This window comes from Eretmochelys imbricata, chromosome 9 (assembly GCF_965152235.1).
Source record: "Eretmochelys imbricata isolate rEreImb1 chromosome 9, rEreImb1.hap1, whole genome shotgun sequence".
Lineage (NCBI taxonomy): Eukaryota > Metazoa > Chordata > Testudines > Cheloniidae > Eretmochelys > Eretmochelys imbricata.
Genome location: NC_135580.1, coordinates 48215606 through 48232123, shown reverse-complemented (window position 1 = coordinate 48232123; position 16518 = coordinate 48215606). Strand labels below are relative to the sequence as shown.

The 16518-nt window shown below is 42.3% G+C and overlaps 1 protein-coding gene across 4 annotated transcripts in view; it reads right to left on the bottom strand.

The window, feature by feature from the left end:
* Positions 1–16518, bottom strand: part of STAG1 (STAG1 cohesin complex component) — a 373810-nt gene that overhangs the window by 265901 nt on the left and 91391 nt on the right. For all 4 annotated transcript variants that reach the window (XM_077825490.1, XM_077825488.1, XM_077825489.1 and 1 more), the window contains one exon: positions 12365–12532. In XM_077825490.1, coding sequence (XP_077681616.1) covers positions 12365–12532 — 168 coding nt within the window. The remainder of the gene's footprint in view (positions 1–12364; positions 12533–16518) is intronic.

The following is a 16518-nucleotide window of genomic DNA, read 5'->3' as shown; positions in this document are numbered from 1 at the left end:
CCTTTAGTACCTTGATTGTCCAGTGTCCCCACTGATTGTTTGGCAGGTTTCCTGCAGCTGGTGTACTTAAGTTTTTTGCAGTTAGTTTTTGTGTCTTTTGCTAGTTGCTCTTCAAATTATTTTTTGGCCTTTTATACTCGACTTGCTAGAATTTACGCTCATTTCTATTTTCCTTCATTGGATTTGACCTCCAATTTTTAAATTTTTTTTTTCCTCTCTAACTACCTCTTTCTCTCTGTTGTTTAGCCACGGTGGCATTTTTTTGTTCTCTTTCTTTCTTTTTTTTTTTTAAAATATGGGCGTATACAATTAGTTTGAGCCTCTATTATGGCACTATTCACAGACATACACCAAAGAATTATCAGTGGAAAAAAATCTTCTATTCCTTCTCATGCAGGGGGATATTGAATGCCTATCAGAGAAAATAACTTACAGGTAAGATTAAAACCTTCTGTCTGATGAGTGCGTAGCCAGCAAGCCTAACCAAAGGGTTGGTGCTAGCAGTAAACAAACATACCGAGCATGAAGGCACCGCTAAACAGATGGAGGGAAAAGGCCTTCACTTAACATTTTAATAATTATCCTTTTTGCAGCTTTAATTTTTGTTTACTATAGCACATGGTTTTCTGCTACATGGTCCATACCTTGTGCAAAAATCAGCAATAAATCTTAATCTGCCCGGGCGGCTTGAAGGCAGAAGCAAGTGCCCTGATACTTAAGTGCTCTGGTGTCTATTTTACTCCCTGTAGACCTGGAAAATGGTTACTTACATGTTAATTAGCATAACTCTTGGTCTTCAAGATGTGCTGTACACATATCTATTCCACTTTAAGTGCGTGCATGCCCAGTGTATTCAAGTCGGAGAGTTTTCACTACCAGTCCCAAAGAGGTGGCTCTTGAGCCCCACATCTGCTCATAGAATCAAGAATCATAAAAATCCATGTAGGGCTGGACGGACCTTGAGGGGTCATCTAGTGCTAACCCTTGCGCTGAGGCAGAACCAAGTATACCTGGGCCATCCCTGATAGATGTTTGTCTAACCCGTTCTCAAAAACCTCCTGTGACAGACTCCATACCTTCCTTGAAAACCTATTCCAGTGCTTTGGTATCCTTATAATTAGAAAGTTTTTCCTAATATCTAACCTAAATCTCAATTGCTGAAGAGTAAGCCCATTACTTCTTCGCTTACCTTCAGTGGACATGGAGACCAGACTGTTATCCATCACTGTCCTCTTTAGAACAGCCCTTAACATACTTGAAGACTTATCAGGTTCCTCCCTCAGTCTTCTCTTCTCAAGACTAAACATGTCCAATTTTTTTTTAAACTTTTCTTCAGAAGTCAGGTTATCTAAATTTTGTTTATCATTTGTGTTGCTTTCCTCTGGACTTTCTCCAATTTATCTACATCTCTCCTAAAGCGTAGTGTGCAGAATTGGACACAGTACTCCAGTGGAGAACTCACCAGTGCCGAGTAGGGGAACAATTACCTTTCATGTCTTACATATGACACTCCTGTTAATACACCCCAAAATATTAGCCTTTTTTGCAATGGCATCACATTGTTGACTCATATTCAATTTGTGATCCACTAGAACATCCAGATCCTTTTCAGCAGTACTACCCTCTAGCCAATTATTCCCCATTTTGTACCTGTGCAATTGATTTTTCCTTCCTACATGAAGTACTTTCCAGTTCATAGAATTTCATCTTTTTGAATTCAGACCAATTCTCCAATTTGTCAAGGTGATTTTGAATTCTAATCCAGTCCTACAAAGGGCTTGCAACTTCTCCCAGCTTGGTGTCATCTGCAGATTTCATAAATTCATCATAGGGTACTTAAGGATCCACTCCATGATCCAGGTCATTAACGAGAATACTGAACAGTATTGGACCCAGAATCGACCCGTGTGACCTCACTAGATATGCACTCCCAGATTGATAGCAAACTGTTGATAACCACTCCGAATAAAAGATTTCAACCAGCAGTGCACCCTCCTTATAGTAATTTCATCTAGATGGCATTTCCCTAGTTTGCTTATGCACATGTAGGACTGTATCAAAAGCCTTACTGAAATCAAAATATATCACTGTTTCTTCTCCCTATCCACTAGGCTAGTAACCCTGTTGAAGAAAATTAGGTTGGTTTGGCATAATTTTTTCTTAACAAATCCATGCTGGTTATTCCTAATAACCCTATTATCCTCTCGGGGCTTACAAAATGATTTTTTAATTAATTTGTTCCAATATCCTTCCATGTACTGAAGTTCGGTTGACTGTTCTATAATTCCATGGGTTCTCTTTTTTCCCCCTTGCTAAAGGGGGGTACTCTACTTGCTCTTCCACAGTTGTCTAGAACTGCACCCGTGCTCCATGAGTTCTCAGAGATAATTGTTAACTGTTCCACGACTGCATCAGCTAGTTCCTTAAGTACCCTATGATGAATTTCATCAGGTTCTGCCGACTTGGATACATCTAACTTATCTAAATATTCTTTTAAAAGAATTCTTTCCCTATTTTGGCTTGTGTTCCTTCCCCCTTGTTGTTAATACTGTGTTAAGTATCTGGTCACACAACTTTTTTAGTGAAGACTGAAGCAAAGCAGGTTTCAGAGTAGCAGCCGTGTTAGTCTGTATTCGCAAAAAGAAAAGGAGTACTTGTGGCACCTCAGAGACTAACCAATTTATTTAAGCATAAGCTTTCGTGAGCTACAGCTCACTTAATCGGATGCATTCAGTGGAAAATACAGTGGGGAAATTTATATACATAGAGAACATTGTTTCATGTTCAAATAAATTTGTTAGTCTCTAAGGTGCCAAAAGTACTCCTTTTCTTGAAGCAAACATCTCAACCTTCTTAAGGTCATCCATTATTAGCTCTCCTTCCCTCCTAAATAGCGAAATTACACTTTCCTTTGTCTCATGTTTCTAATGTGTTTATACAACCTCTTATTGCCTCATCCCACCAGCTGAAGGTAAAAAGGGGCAGAGCCACACAATCATTCTTCAGTTCCTTCATCTGAGAAGCATGATGGAAATAAGACTAACACAGAAGGAAGGAGGGGGGGCATGTTGTGGAATAAACATGTGCACAACACATCTCAAATTACTAGAGTTACAGTACAGGTAAGTAAGCATTTTTTCTTCAAGTACTTGTATACACCCAAAATGGAACAGATATGACTTTCAAATAGTATTCCTTCTGATGATGGGAGCTGAAGGTTGCATAACAATTTTCCAATATCTGGATCAGCCCTCGAACCAGTTGTGATGGTATAATGCTTTACAAAAGGTATGTACTGTGACTAAGTTGTCTCTTTGCAAATGTCCATGTGCACATAGGTCTTAGAAATGCTCCTGAGATCTGGTGGAATAAGCCAATAATTTTTGAGAAGGCAATACTTTAGTTACATCATAATAGGTTTAAGAACAGGAAGAACCAAGAACCACCAGGTTTAAGTCTCAAGATAGAACTGAATCTCTAACTGGTGGTTTCAGAGTAGCAGCCGTGTTAGTCTGTATTCGCAGAAAGAAAAGGAGTACTTGTGGCACCTTAGAGCTGTAGCTCACGAAAGCTTATGCTCAAATAAATTTGTTAGTCTCTAAGGTGCCACAAGTACTCCTTTTCTTCTAACTGGTGGGTAAATTCTTATAATCCATTAAAAAAACCTACCAAACAGAGTGTGGAAAAAATGGAACATCCTAGCATAAGATGGCAGTTAACAGAACTGATTTGTCCTAGTTTATTAATCAACCCAGCTGAACAAAAGGGAGTGAGTTCACTGCACGTTATCCTCCATTTCTTGACTGAACTGGCGGTAGATCAAACAGATAGTGGGTATTTCTGTATTTCCAGATACAGAAATACCTACCAATTCTCTTGAGGTGAGCCATTTATAACTGACATGCACTTGATGAAGACCCTTGGAGCCAAGGGCAGACCAAAGGAGAGAACAGTATATTGGTAGTGGAGACTTGTCACTATATACCTCAGATACTCTCTATGGCTCGGTTAGATGCCCACATGATTTGCAACCCTGCAAATCAAGAGAAGCACATCAGTCATCAGGATCCAAGGGAGGAATAATGGAAGCAAGGGATACCATCCGAAATTTCATTTTGCTGATAAACGTGTTTAGCTTTTGCAAATCTAGGACAGTCCTCAGACCTGAGGCATAAAGTAGTACTGAGAGTAGAAATCCCTCCCCCATGCTGAAAGAGCACTCCCTCTCTAGCTCAGATACAGAGGAATCTGCACCTCCCAAAGTGCAGACCCATGAGAGAGGTCGCTGAAAAGTGACGGGGTTGGTGGATGGCAGATAAGACAGACAAATTAAATCATGTAACCTATCTTCACAGTTCTCAGAATTCACTGATCCAAAAAAAATGGCACAACTTGTTTCCAAGGGAAGTGATTGGGAGGAAAGCAGTCACAGACTGCTTTGGAACAGATGAGTGTCGGTGTGATGTGTCTAGAGTAGTAGGATCTGGTGGCCTTCTGAGTTTTAAGATGCCCCTGAGACTTATCAGCCTGTCTGGAAGTGTACTAAAGCTGTCTATACAGAGATGTGTATTGCCTCCTCTGTAAGGCTGCTGTACAGAACCCAAGACAACAAGCCAAGTAGTGATGCTTGAGAATCCTTGAGAAAATGCAACGCTTCATCAGTCTTGTCAGAGAAGAGACTGCATTCCCCAAAAGGTAGTTCCTCAAGAGTCTGTTGTATTTCTATAGGGATCCCAGACAACTAAAGCCATGAGGCTCTACGCTTTGTGACAGATGTCACCACTGCCCCAGAAGCTGTGTCACCAGCAAAAAGTGCTGCCCGAAAAGAAGTCCTTGCAACAAAATGGCCCTCCATAACCAAGGAATTAAACTCTTCTCAAACATCCTCTGGGAGATTGTCAAATACTGTAATGAAATCCCAGTTTAAAAGGTCATATTTTGAAAGTAATGCCTGGTAGTTAAACACATACATTTGAAGGCAGTTTACCTCTTGCCCAAACAATAGCGGTATCTTCGGCAACAACCATCGCTGTTCTCATCCCAAAGTCTATGACAATGCAGAACAGAAGTGGAGATAGTATGGCAACCTTGACTTACACCAGAAAAATCTTAAAACTATTCTTTGTGTCTGCTCTCTAGCCTAATGCAGCATGCAGACTTGTCATACAAGACATATCAAAACAACAATCTTTGCTAGAATTCCGTAGTGTGTCAAGATCTTCCAGAGTGCTTCTCTGTGGACACTAACAAATGCTTCTGTAACATCAGTGAAGTTAAAAATAATCTTCGGCAGGTATTCCAAGCTTTTCTCAATAAATCTTCTCAGGGAATATAGGTAAGTTTGCTATTTCTTCGCATCACTGAATGTGTGTTAATGGTTCTGGCTGGTTGAGCACAGCCTTGTCATGTTTCATCCAACAGGTTTCCACTATGTTAAAAGTGTACCGTCCAAAGCCTTCACAATGCCTCAACAATTTGAGAACTGTGATGTCAGGTGTTTGGATACTAGAAAAAGCTTTTTATAATCCCTTCTCTTGTATACCTTCTCAGCTTCTCTTGCTTTGCTTTCCATCTATTCTCTCATCTCTTCTGGCTGATCTTTTAACTTCCTTGTCTTTATTGGCATATTTTTGTTCTAGAATAGCTGGGACAGTACCTTGACATGATGGGAAGGCTTGAGAGCTCTGAAGACCCTGAAAGCTATGCTGGACGGAGTGTAATTCTTTGTAGGGTCACCAAAGACAGATAGGTCAAAGGGTAGAAGCCAGATTAAACATACCTTCCTGGTAGGTTGTTGAGAGTCAGGCTAACAAATGTAAAAAATGCTGTTACAGAAACAAAAATCATAGGCAAGTGTCAGACTTGCAAATACAAACACCAGCTGTGGAGAACTACAATCCACTGGACAGAAGACAAGATAGTTCTGGCCAACCAGTAAATCTAGCCAACACTGTAATAATGGAGAATCAAAGCCACAAGGAAGCTCTCCATCTGAAACAGGGTATCTTCACAAGTAAGGTTAAGAAAAGAATTCGGTGTTAGAATGTTAGATCGCTTTGGAGCACATGCAGACTGCCATGAGTTATCAGAGAAATAAAAATCTTTGGCCTAATTATACTTGAACTGAGTGAGATGAGATGGACTGGAAAAGGCAAATTATCATCAGTGTGACTGTTCCCTATTCGGATGATAAACATCAGGAATAAGAAGGCTTATTATTGAGTAAGGAAGCTACTGAAAGAATGGGAACCTGTTAATTTAAGAATACAGACTGCTCACTGACGATCCATGCAAAAGACACAGTTGTTCAGTACTAACTAATAATGACAAACTGATCAAAGACTGTTTTTATGAGAGACAGCAGAGTATCCTTGGCAATACCAAGGAATATGACATCCTTATCCTGATGGGAGATCTAAATGCAAAGGTTGTTGTTGATAATACTGGATATGAACACATGATGAGCAGATATGGCATCCTAAGGCAGAATGAAAATGGTGAATATTTTGTTGAACTCTGCAGACAAGATCATCTTTGCATTTGGGGAAACACTATTCTCACACAAGAACAGACAAACTGACATGAAGATCAAATGATGTCTTCATCCAGAAGTAGCTTGAACACGTTCTCATTAGTAGGTCTTGGTGAAGATAACTGTTGCACACCAGGGTGTATACCAGCTCTGATGTTGGAAGTGACCATCTTGTCACTGGGACAATCAAAATAAAACTAAAGATGACATATTCACTCAAGGCAGTGAGCATAATAGTAGAAATTTAGCAGATGTGTCAGCAAAGGTGCGTTTCAAGGTGCAACTCCCCAGTAGATTCGTAGAGTTAAAAACACTGACAGATGACATAGAAAAACTAGAGTCTGAAGAAGACCTCTGTGTAAGCTCGAACGCTTGTTTCTCTCACTAACAGAAGTTGGTCCAACAAAAATATTACCTCGTCTCTCTAATATCCTGGGACCAACATGGCTACAACAACGCTGCATAGAAGAACAATGGAAGCTTTTCAAAGAAGCAAGTGTGGATGCAGCCAGGATTACAGTAATGGTGAGAACATATAAGAAAGAAGAATGCCTCCAACCAAATGCATGTAGGTTTGTTGGCGAGAGGAACAAATTAAATAAGAGAATTCAACACCGCCACATTCCCATTGCCAATGTCCCGCACATCCTCTTCCCACTCCCTCTAGTCCCCTTCCCTATCACCTGACCAACCAACCCCTCCCTCCGTCTACTCTTCCACTCCTAATCATCCTCCCCTCCCAGAGAGCATTTGCCTGTATAGTTTATGTTTTCTTTTTTAAAAGTTTTCGCACCTTCTGAATGTTATGCTTTTCTTGGATTGCACTTCCTCAAAATAAAAATTGTCTTTGCTAGAGGATCACTGGTGCAATATGCCTGCTTCCTTTTTTTAATTTAGATTTCTGCCCTGGGTTGGACTTCAGCTCTCAATGCCAGGGGTGAACTTGGATTCAATGATCAGGACATTCCCTAACAACCAACCCTGGACCTGTGATAAAGAGGCAGTTTTCCAGTCAGCCCAAATTGGGATCACTATCAGAACCCCGCATCCCTATGAGGCACACCAGGTATTAATACAATCCAAGTAACTGTAGATTTTAGAGCACTTAGAAAAGTGAAGTTGAAACAGAAAACCAGTCTCAACGTTCTTTTGCTCTCCTATAACAATGGTCACTTTTGGATTCAAAAATCTATGAAAACCAGACCACAAAAAGGTCTGAGTAACTTTGGACATGCCCAGTCAACAAAAATGTGCAAAAAATATAGTCCTTTTTGAGATTTGTTAATTCTTCCATACTTCTCACAGACCGGTAAACCCCTGAAAAGACTGACTAAAAAAGATGTAGGATGGTGTTGGGAAATCCATAAGCTAAAGACTTTCAAACAGGTCCAAAAGTGAGCAATTAACCATCTGATCCTGAAATATTATGGTATAATTTAATATAATGCTACTGAATGTGGAATGGGTACAGCAATATTACAAAATGATCAGTCAAAGCAAGTCATCACTTGCTTCCAGGACACACTTTCCAACAAAGCAAACCCATGCTCAAATACAGAGCGAATTCCTACTCACTACTTTTTCATATACCAAGTTTGACCAGTATCTCCTGGGCCATGATCATATCCATGCAGAAAAAGACAACAAACCTTTGGAATCAATATTCAAAAAGCTATTGTTAACAGCTCCAAAGTATCTTGAAATATCAAAAATATCACTTGAATGTACGATGCAAAAGACCGTCTTCGATGTTCATCCTGATGTTCTGACTGTGCATACCTTTTGTCCACAGCACGAATGCCAAAAGACAGCTTGACAGCCCTTGCATGTAGAAGATTATGAAATCTTCTACATGCACCAGGAGGTGGAGTTTCATCAGGAACATCAACCAAGCAGATTTCTATTGTGTGACAGATAAGCAAGTGACCCAGATACCGACATACCCAAATGCACAGTCAATTTTAAGCATTTGGAACAGTCTTTATGTCAGGATGACCAGACAGGAAGACATCTGCTAAGCCACTTAGATTTTCTTTGTCTAGCCAATATTCACTTCAAATATACTGACACTACAAAATGGTATTCTATATAAAGGCAGTAGGGTAAAGATCTAAAGGTCTGAAATCCTGAAACGCTAGCTTTCATTCACTGAAGCCTGTTGGTGTTGAAACATGTTTACATTAGGTTAAGATGTCCTGTGTTGGCCCAACATAAGCAGGGAAGTCAAAGATTTCATACACCAGTGAAGTATCTGCAATGAATTCCTAGCAAATCTCTCATGATACACTAAATATTTGGTCTACCGCAGAGCAAGTCAGGCATGGATCTATGTTTATTAGGAAATCAAGTATCCCTCCGAATGCTTGATTATAATTTCTGATTTTATTAGGAAAAAATCCCATGCACACAAGAGCAGTTTCTACCACTTAATGCTATGAAGAATCAGCACAAAATCCCATAAACTGTAGCTACAGATAATGGATCTCAGTAGACCTGTAGGTAAATTTTTAGTTTGCAGCATAAGCAGGATTTGAACACATCACATCCTTTCTGCATCACAGCCAGTCTAATGGTAAAGCAGAAGCAGCTCTCAAGATTGACAAGTAGTTGCTAAAAAAGGCGCACAGGCATGACAAAGACCCATTGACAGCATCACTTGACTGGGAAAATACACCAACAGAAGGCATGGAGAGCAGGCCAGCATGGCATCTCATGTCACACCACATACAGACTGTTACTTACAGAACAACTTTTGAACAAAGCTGCAGTGGAAAGGTTGAGAGAACAAATTAAACAGCAATGACAACAAGCCAAATACTACTATGACACAGATACCAAAAAGCTCTTTGAACTCCACACAGAACGGTCAATATGAGTACAGGCAGCACCTAACAAAAAAGACAACAGACAGTGGCAGGGAATATTTGCAAAGAGTAGCACATCGTAGAAATACAAACAACTCTACGTCTTCAATTACAATTCCCTTAGAAGAACCTTATCCTGAACAAAAGACACAAATGAATCCTACCACAGATCAAGATACAGGGAAGGTCTGCAATGAATGTGAAGTGAGTTCACTTGAGCTTGATGAGTTCGCAAAGACAATGCCAGAAAAATCTAGGAGCACAGAGATCTCCTGAGGGTAAACAGTAACAGGAGGACGGCCTGAAAATAAAACTACATGAAGCAAAAGAGCAGTAAAGTTGCTTTGTAATTTCAAAGACTATGTTATTGATTGAAAAGATTCAGTTTCCATTATAGGAAGAGAGATATTACCCAGCACTTTTTAAAAAAAAAACACATCTGTGCACATGTATATGTAGATGGAGTGCCATCTTACCAACAAAAGAATATGTAGCGTTTTCTGAAAGTTGGTAGGTTCAGTAATGTTACTGTTGTGCACTGCAAAGATCTGCACAGAAAGAGCCACTAACAACAACTCTGTCCATTCCAAATGATCGTGTCACGAGCTCTATAAGAGAGACAAGGTGGGTGAAGTAATATCTTTTATTGAACCAATTTCTGTTGGTGAGAGAGAAGCTTTCAAGCTTACATAGAGCTCTTCTTCAGGTCTGTGTCAGCTTGAAAGCTTGTCTCTCCCACCAACAGAAGTGGTCCAATAAAATATATTACCTTATCCACCTTGTGTCTCTAATATCCCAGGAACACCATAGCTACAACAACACTGCATACAACAATCTCTACAAGTCAGCATGGAGGCCCTCAAAAGGAATGAAAGGGGAGAAAAGGCATATATATATATCCAAGTCTGACCAGTTTTTAACTGTGGTTTCAGAAACACTGGTGAACGTGGTTATTCTCTGTCTACACTTGCAACTAAACAAGTGATATGCATAATTTCAGATCTATGTGTACTAACACCCATTGTCAGTAATGAGTCATTTCTTACTGTTGACCGGAGTAAAAATTTCACCTAAGTGCCTAAGCTACTATTGAAAATGGGACTTAGGCATTTTTGAAAATTTTACCGCAGGCATGAGAGCGACCTCGCCCACACTACTACTTTCTTCATGTGCCCAGGGCTCCTGCCCTCTAACAAGTCCCCTCTTCCAACAAGCTCAGCACACGTCCTTCATGAGAGAGAGAGAGAACGAACTGCTACTTTCCCTATCTCAGTTTCTTCTGAATTGAATCCCAAAGTGTCACAACACACACACAAATTTCTCCTTTGAAATTTGCCAAGAAGAGGTTGTACCATTGGAGTCTGTGTTCCCACCACCTTTATGTTTTGCTATATTTATGGATCCTATTCAGAACAGAAGCAATGCAACTATTCTTAAACAACTGAGTTCCACTCACAAAGGCACTCACAAAAAAAATTTAAAAAATCTCCACCAGCAAAGCAGTCATTTGTACCTTTTCTCTGGCTTCCATTTATATCAATGGCTCTCAGATAAACACCCAACACAGATCATATCATATTTCCTACCTCATAATAAAACTGAAAACAAATTCCAAAATAATCTTGGAATCCTGCCAAAGAAAAACTGAAAATGTGTTGAAAATGAACAAAAGTGATAGCTCTGATGCAGTAAAACAAAATGAAGAAAATGCACCAGGAAGATTTCCATAGTTCTGTTATGAGAAAATTTGTTCTGTCTTCACCTACTAGATAAGAGGAGGAACACCTACATCCCCAAATTTACAAAATGTAAAAGATTTTAGAATTCTGATTTTCTTCAGGTTTACTGCTACATTCTCTACTTTAATCCACAATCCAGTCCCATCATGGATTTATGTCTGGTGCGTAAAATTTTCAAAAGGGCTTAAGTGACTTCAGATGGTCTCATTTTCAAAAGTGACATAGGCACTTAGGAGCCTAAGTGCTAGTAAAAGTCATTGAGACTTAGAGTCCTAAATTCATTACGTGATTTTTGAAATTAGGACTTTGCCTAAGTCATTTAGAATAAAATTTTCAAAAGCACCTAAGTGGTTTAGCCTAAATCTCCCTAAGAGATGCTCATACGTATATAAGCATCAGACCAAGCATAGCATTTCTCTCATAACCTTACCTTCCTTCCCAATATCTAAATCCTCTACTACTCAGTTGTCAAAATACTTCATTCCTACACTGCACAAGGAAGGTTACTGCAGTCCTAGGGGTCCACAGTGAAAATCAACGCTCTAGTGCAGGGGTAGTCAACAGATGGATGGCAGACCAAATCCAGACGCTTTTGAATGGACCCCGAAATCTTTTTATTTACTTATATTATGATAATTTAAATTATTTTCTCTGGAGTCTGGATCTTGACAAAAAATAATTGACTAGCCCATTCTAGTGGAATGATTCCACTAGCCAAAGCCTGTAATCCTGGAGGTGAAGGCTGTGAATCCTTTTCCCTAGAATTGAAAATGGGACTTGGGCTTTAAGCCAATTCAGTACTTTTGAAAAGTTTACCTGCTGTGATTAAACATCTCACATCTTTTCTGCCTTGCTATACTTAATACATGATAACCTTCATAAAAAGCTGCTTTAATATATTCCCTAATATTCGTACTCACTTGTTTTTCCATTTTAAAATAACAAAATAGTGAAGAAATTAACTGAAGTAGAAGACTTCTTCTAGGACTATGGTTATTCCACATATAATCTCCAGCTTGATCACATTCCATATTTCTTTCTTTACTTCAACATACAAGCTGATGGGAAAATCTTAACATAATACCTAGAGATTCCGTCAGTCTGATACAGGTCATCAAAAAAACAACTACTACACACTAGTTTACAAAAGTTGTTTGTTACAGTTTAGTGAAAATATTGAGTGATCAAGCTGTAACAAAGATGAACAAACACCACATTAGTTATTTTACCTGCATCGCACTTTTCCCCAGTTTCACCACCTCAAACAAAGTGACAGGGTCCCCGCCTTCTCCATTCTGTTGAGGGTGACCATTAGCTCTTCCACGACCTATTCCTCTAGTTCCAGGTTCAGAACGGCTCTTATCTCCTGGAGATTTTCGAGGTTTCTTATTGGCAGACTAGATAAAGGGAACAGCATAATGAAAATTGGGTGTAGTTATAACATTTGAATGAATTAATTCGAAATGTCTTGTAAACCATTTATACATATCAATAAACAACTGTTGTGATAAGTACTTAGTAGGCATTTTATGTGTAATGTCAAGTTATGAAGTACGAATTCCTAGCACCAAAGAGTTAACAGGACATATTCCATAATACTAGTCTTAACCAATACAATAAATACATAAAACAATGCAATATCATGCTTGCAATTATTCATAAAAGACAAGAAATTTAAAAATTATGGTCAATGCAACAAAAACATCTCTGTCATATACTCACACAATAACTAGTGAATCTTATTTACAGAATTACTGCATCCTATTTACCTTAGGACACAATTACCAAGTTCACAGGGACCAACCGCACATTGTTATTCTGAAAATGCGTTCTTCCCCTTCATCACCATCCAACTACAGCTTGTTATTAGCTCCTTATTTGCCCATAAGAAAGGCTTAGCTCAGTGGTGACCAACCTGAGCCTAAGAAGGAGCCAGAATTTACCAATGTACATCACCAAAGAGCCACAGTAATACATCAGCAGCCCCCCATCAGCTCCCCCCCACTCCTCGCTCCCAGTGCCTCCCGCCAACCAGCAGTCCCACTGATCAGCTCCTCCTCCTCCCTCCCTGCACTTCTTGATCAGCTGTTTCGTTGCGTGAAGGAAGCTTTGGGGGAGAGGGAGAAGAACGAGGGCAGTGCCTCAGGGGAGGCTGCAGGAAGGGGTGGAGTGGGCACAGGGCCTGTGGCAGAGCCTGGGATTGAGCACCCCCCAGCACATTGGAAAGTTGGCGCCTGTGGCTCCAGCCCCAGAGTCGGTGCCTATACAAGGCATATATTAACTTCTGAAGACCCGCATGTTGGCCACCCCTGGCTTAGCTGTTCTCTTTCCACACCACTAAAATTAATCAATAATTGGATTTATATGGACAAATACAATTGATGATATGGTCGCTTCTTGCCACTAAATTTGTGGTGGAAATCCTGGCCCTCCTGAAGTCAACAGGAGTTCTACCTATGAATCTATGTCATTTAATATAAGATTTCTTTAGTTCCTTCATACCTATAGCTCCCCTTTGTGTGGTCTACCTGATCCAAACAGCTTGCAGATCAGCCTTGCCATGTACGTAAATCATTTTGCTCAAGACAGTTAGTCCCTTATAAAGAGTTAATCTTCTGATGGCATAATTGTACACAGGCCACTCTCGTTCTGTTATCACTTGCCATGTGAATGGTAAAACTGTTTTGGGGAATTTTGTGAAGAAAGTTCTCTACTGAGCTTACTGCTGCTCAAAGCTCCGGAAAAAACGGTTACTCACCTTTGTAACAGGTGTTCTTCAAGATGTGTTGCTCATATCCATTCCAATTATGTGTACGCATGCCGCATGCATGGAGTTTTACCCTAGTAACACCCAGTGGGTCGGCTGTGGAGCACCCTGGAGTGGCGCCTTCATGGCGCTCGATATATACCTGAGCCGACCCACCGCCTCTTCAGTTCCTTCTTGCCGGCTACTCCGATAGAAGGGAACTGGGGCGGGTTTGGAATGGATATGAGCAACACATCTCGAAGAACAACAGTTACAAAGGTGAGTAACCATTTTTTCTTCTTTGAGTGCTTGCTCATATCAATTCCAATCAGGTGACCCCCAAGCCTTACCCAGGCGGTGGGGTCGGAGTGAAGTAACATGGACTGCAGTACCGTTCTACCAAATACCGCATCGTCTCTGGCGTGCCGGACAATGGCACAGTGCGAGGCAAAAGTGTGCACTGAGGACAAAGTTGCTGCTCTGCAGAGCTCCTGGCAGACGAGGCCTGAGCCCTTGTGGAGTGAGCGGTGAGGGCTGGGGTCGGTACACGAGCCAGATCATAGCAAGCGCGGATGCAGGAAGTGATCCATAAAGAGATCTGCTGAGGAGACCGGGAGGGCTTTCATCTGGTCCGCCACCGCAACGAAGAGCTGGGTCGTCTTCCTAACCAGCTTCATGCACTTAATGTAGAAGGCAAGGGCCCTACAGATATCAAGGAAGTGCAGCCACTGTTTCCAGGGACTGGAATGTGGTTTTGGATAGAAAACCATGAGAAAAATGTCCTGGCTGGTATGGAAGGCTGACATAATCTTTGGGAGAAAGGCTGGGTGAGGCCGAAGCTCCACCTTATCTTTATGGAAAACTGTAAGGGGGTTCCGAGGTGAGGGCTCTCAGCTCAGAGACACTCCGCGCTGACGTGATAGTGACAAGGAAAGCCATCTTCCAGGAGAGACAGAGAAGGGAGCAGGTGGCCAGCGGCTCAAACAGGAACCCCATGAGTCTGGAAAGGACCAGGTTAAGGTCCCATGTGGGGACCAGCTGCCGAACCTGGGGGTAGAGGTGGTCCAGGCCCTTGAGAAACCTGCCAACCATGGGATTGGTAAAGACAGAGTGGCCATCCGCACCCAGGTGAAACGCCGAGATGGCCACAAGATGAACTCTGACAGAGGATGCCAACAGGGCTTGCTGCTTCAGATCCAGGAGGTAGTCCAAAATGAGAGGCATGGTCGCCTGGAGAGGGGGCAAGCTGCATTGGGTGCACCAGCACAAAAACCTCTTCCACTTAGCCATATATGTGGCCCAAGTGGAGGGTTTCCTGCTGCCCATCAGTACTTGCTGTATGGATTCCAAACACAGATGCTCTGAAGGGTTCAGCCATGCAGCATCCATGCCGTGAGGTGGAGAGACTGCAGGTCAGGATGGTAGAGGTGACCGTGATCCTGAGTAAGCAGGTCAGGAAGAAGAGGCAATGGGACTGTAGCGTCCACGGACGTCTTCAATAGCGTGGTGTACCAACGCTATCTGGGCCACACTGGAGCCACCAGAATCACTCACGCCCTGTCCCTGTGCTCCAGCCCCGGAGTCAGCTTGAGCAGGACCCTGAGCAGGACCTTGTACACAAGGGGGAATGGGGGACAGGCGTAAAATAGACGACCAGTCCATGGGAGCAGGAGGCGTCTGTGAGAGAGCCCGGGGAGCAGAAAGCCAGGCATTTCTGATTGCTGCAGGAGGCAAACAGGTCGACCTGGGGAAACCCCCACCTTCGGAAGATGGGGTGGATGACATCCGGTTGAAGCGATCACTCGTGGGAGCAGAAGGACCTCCTCAGGCGGTCCACCAGCATGTTCTGGACCCCAGGCAGAAAGGATGCCACCAGGTGAATAAGATCGGGCTATGAAGAATTCCCACAGTCCAACGGCCTCCTGACAGAGGAGGAAGGAGTGGGCCCCCCCTGTTTGTTGATGTAAAACATGGCCATGGTGTTGTCTGTGAGGACCACCACACAACAACCCTGCAGCCGCTCCTGGAAAGCTTGACAGGGAAAGCGCACCGTCATCAGCTCCCAGAAGTTGATATGAAGGGAGAGCGCGGACGGAGGCCATAGGCCCTGCATCTGACGGTCCCCAAGGTGGGCGCCCCATCCCAGGGCTGACGCATCCATGACCAGAGACAAGGAGGGCTGCGGGCTCGAAATGGGACTCCTCTGCATGCCACCCGGCAATCTAGCCACCAGCAGAGGGAGGCCAGGACCCACTCCGGGATGGTGACCACCAAGTTCAGGCTGTCTCCACCTGGAGATAGAATGATGCTAACCAGGCTTGCAACGGGTGGAGTCGAAGTCTGGCACGCCTGGTTACATATGTGCAGGAAGTCATGTGGCCGAGAAGACTCAGGCAACTTCTTGCCGACGTGGTCAGGAAGCTCTAAAGGATCCAGACGAGCCCCACTATAGCCTGGAAACGAGCATCCAGCAGGAGGGCTTGTGCCTGCATGGAATCCAGAACCGCCTTGATGAATTCTATTCTCTGGGTCGGTTCTAGAATCGACTTTGCCACATTGAGGAGGAGGTCCAGCTGAAAAAACGTGTCCATGACCAACAGGTGGGACTGCACCTGTTCCCTGGTGCATCCTTGGATT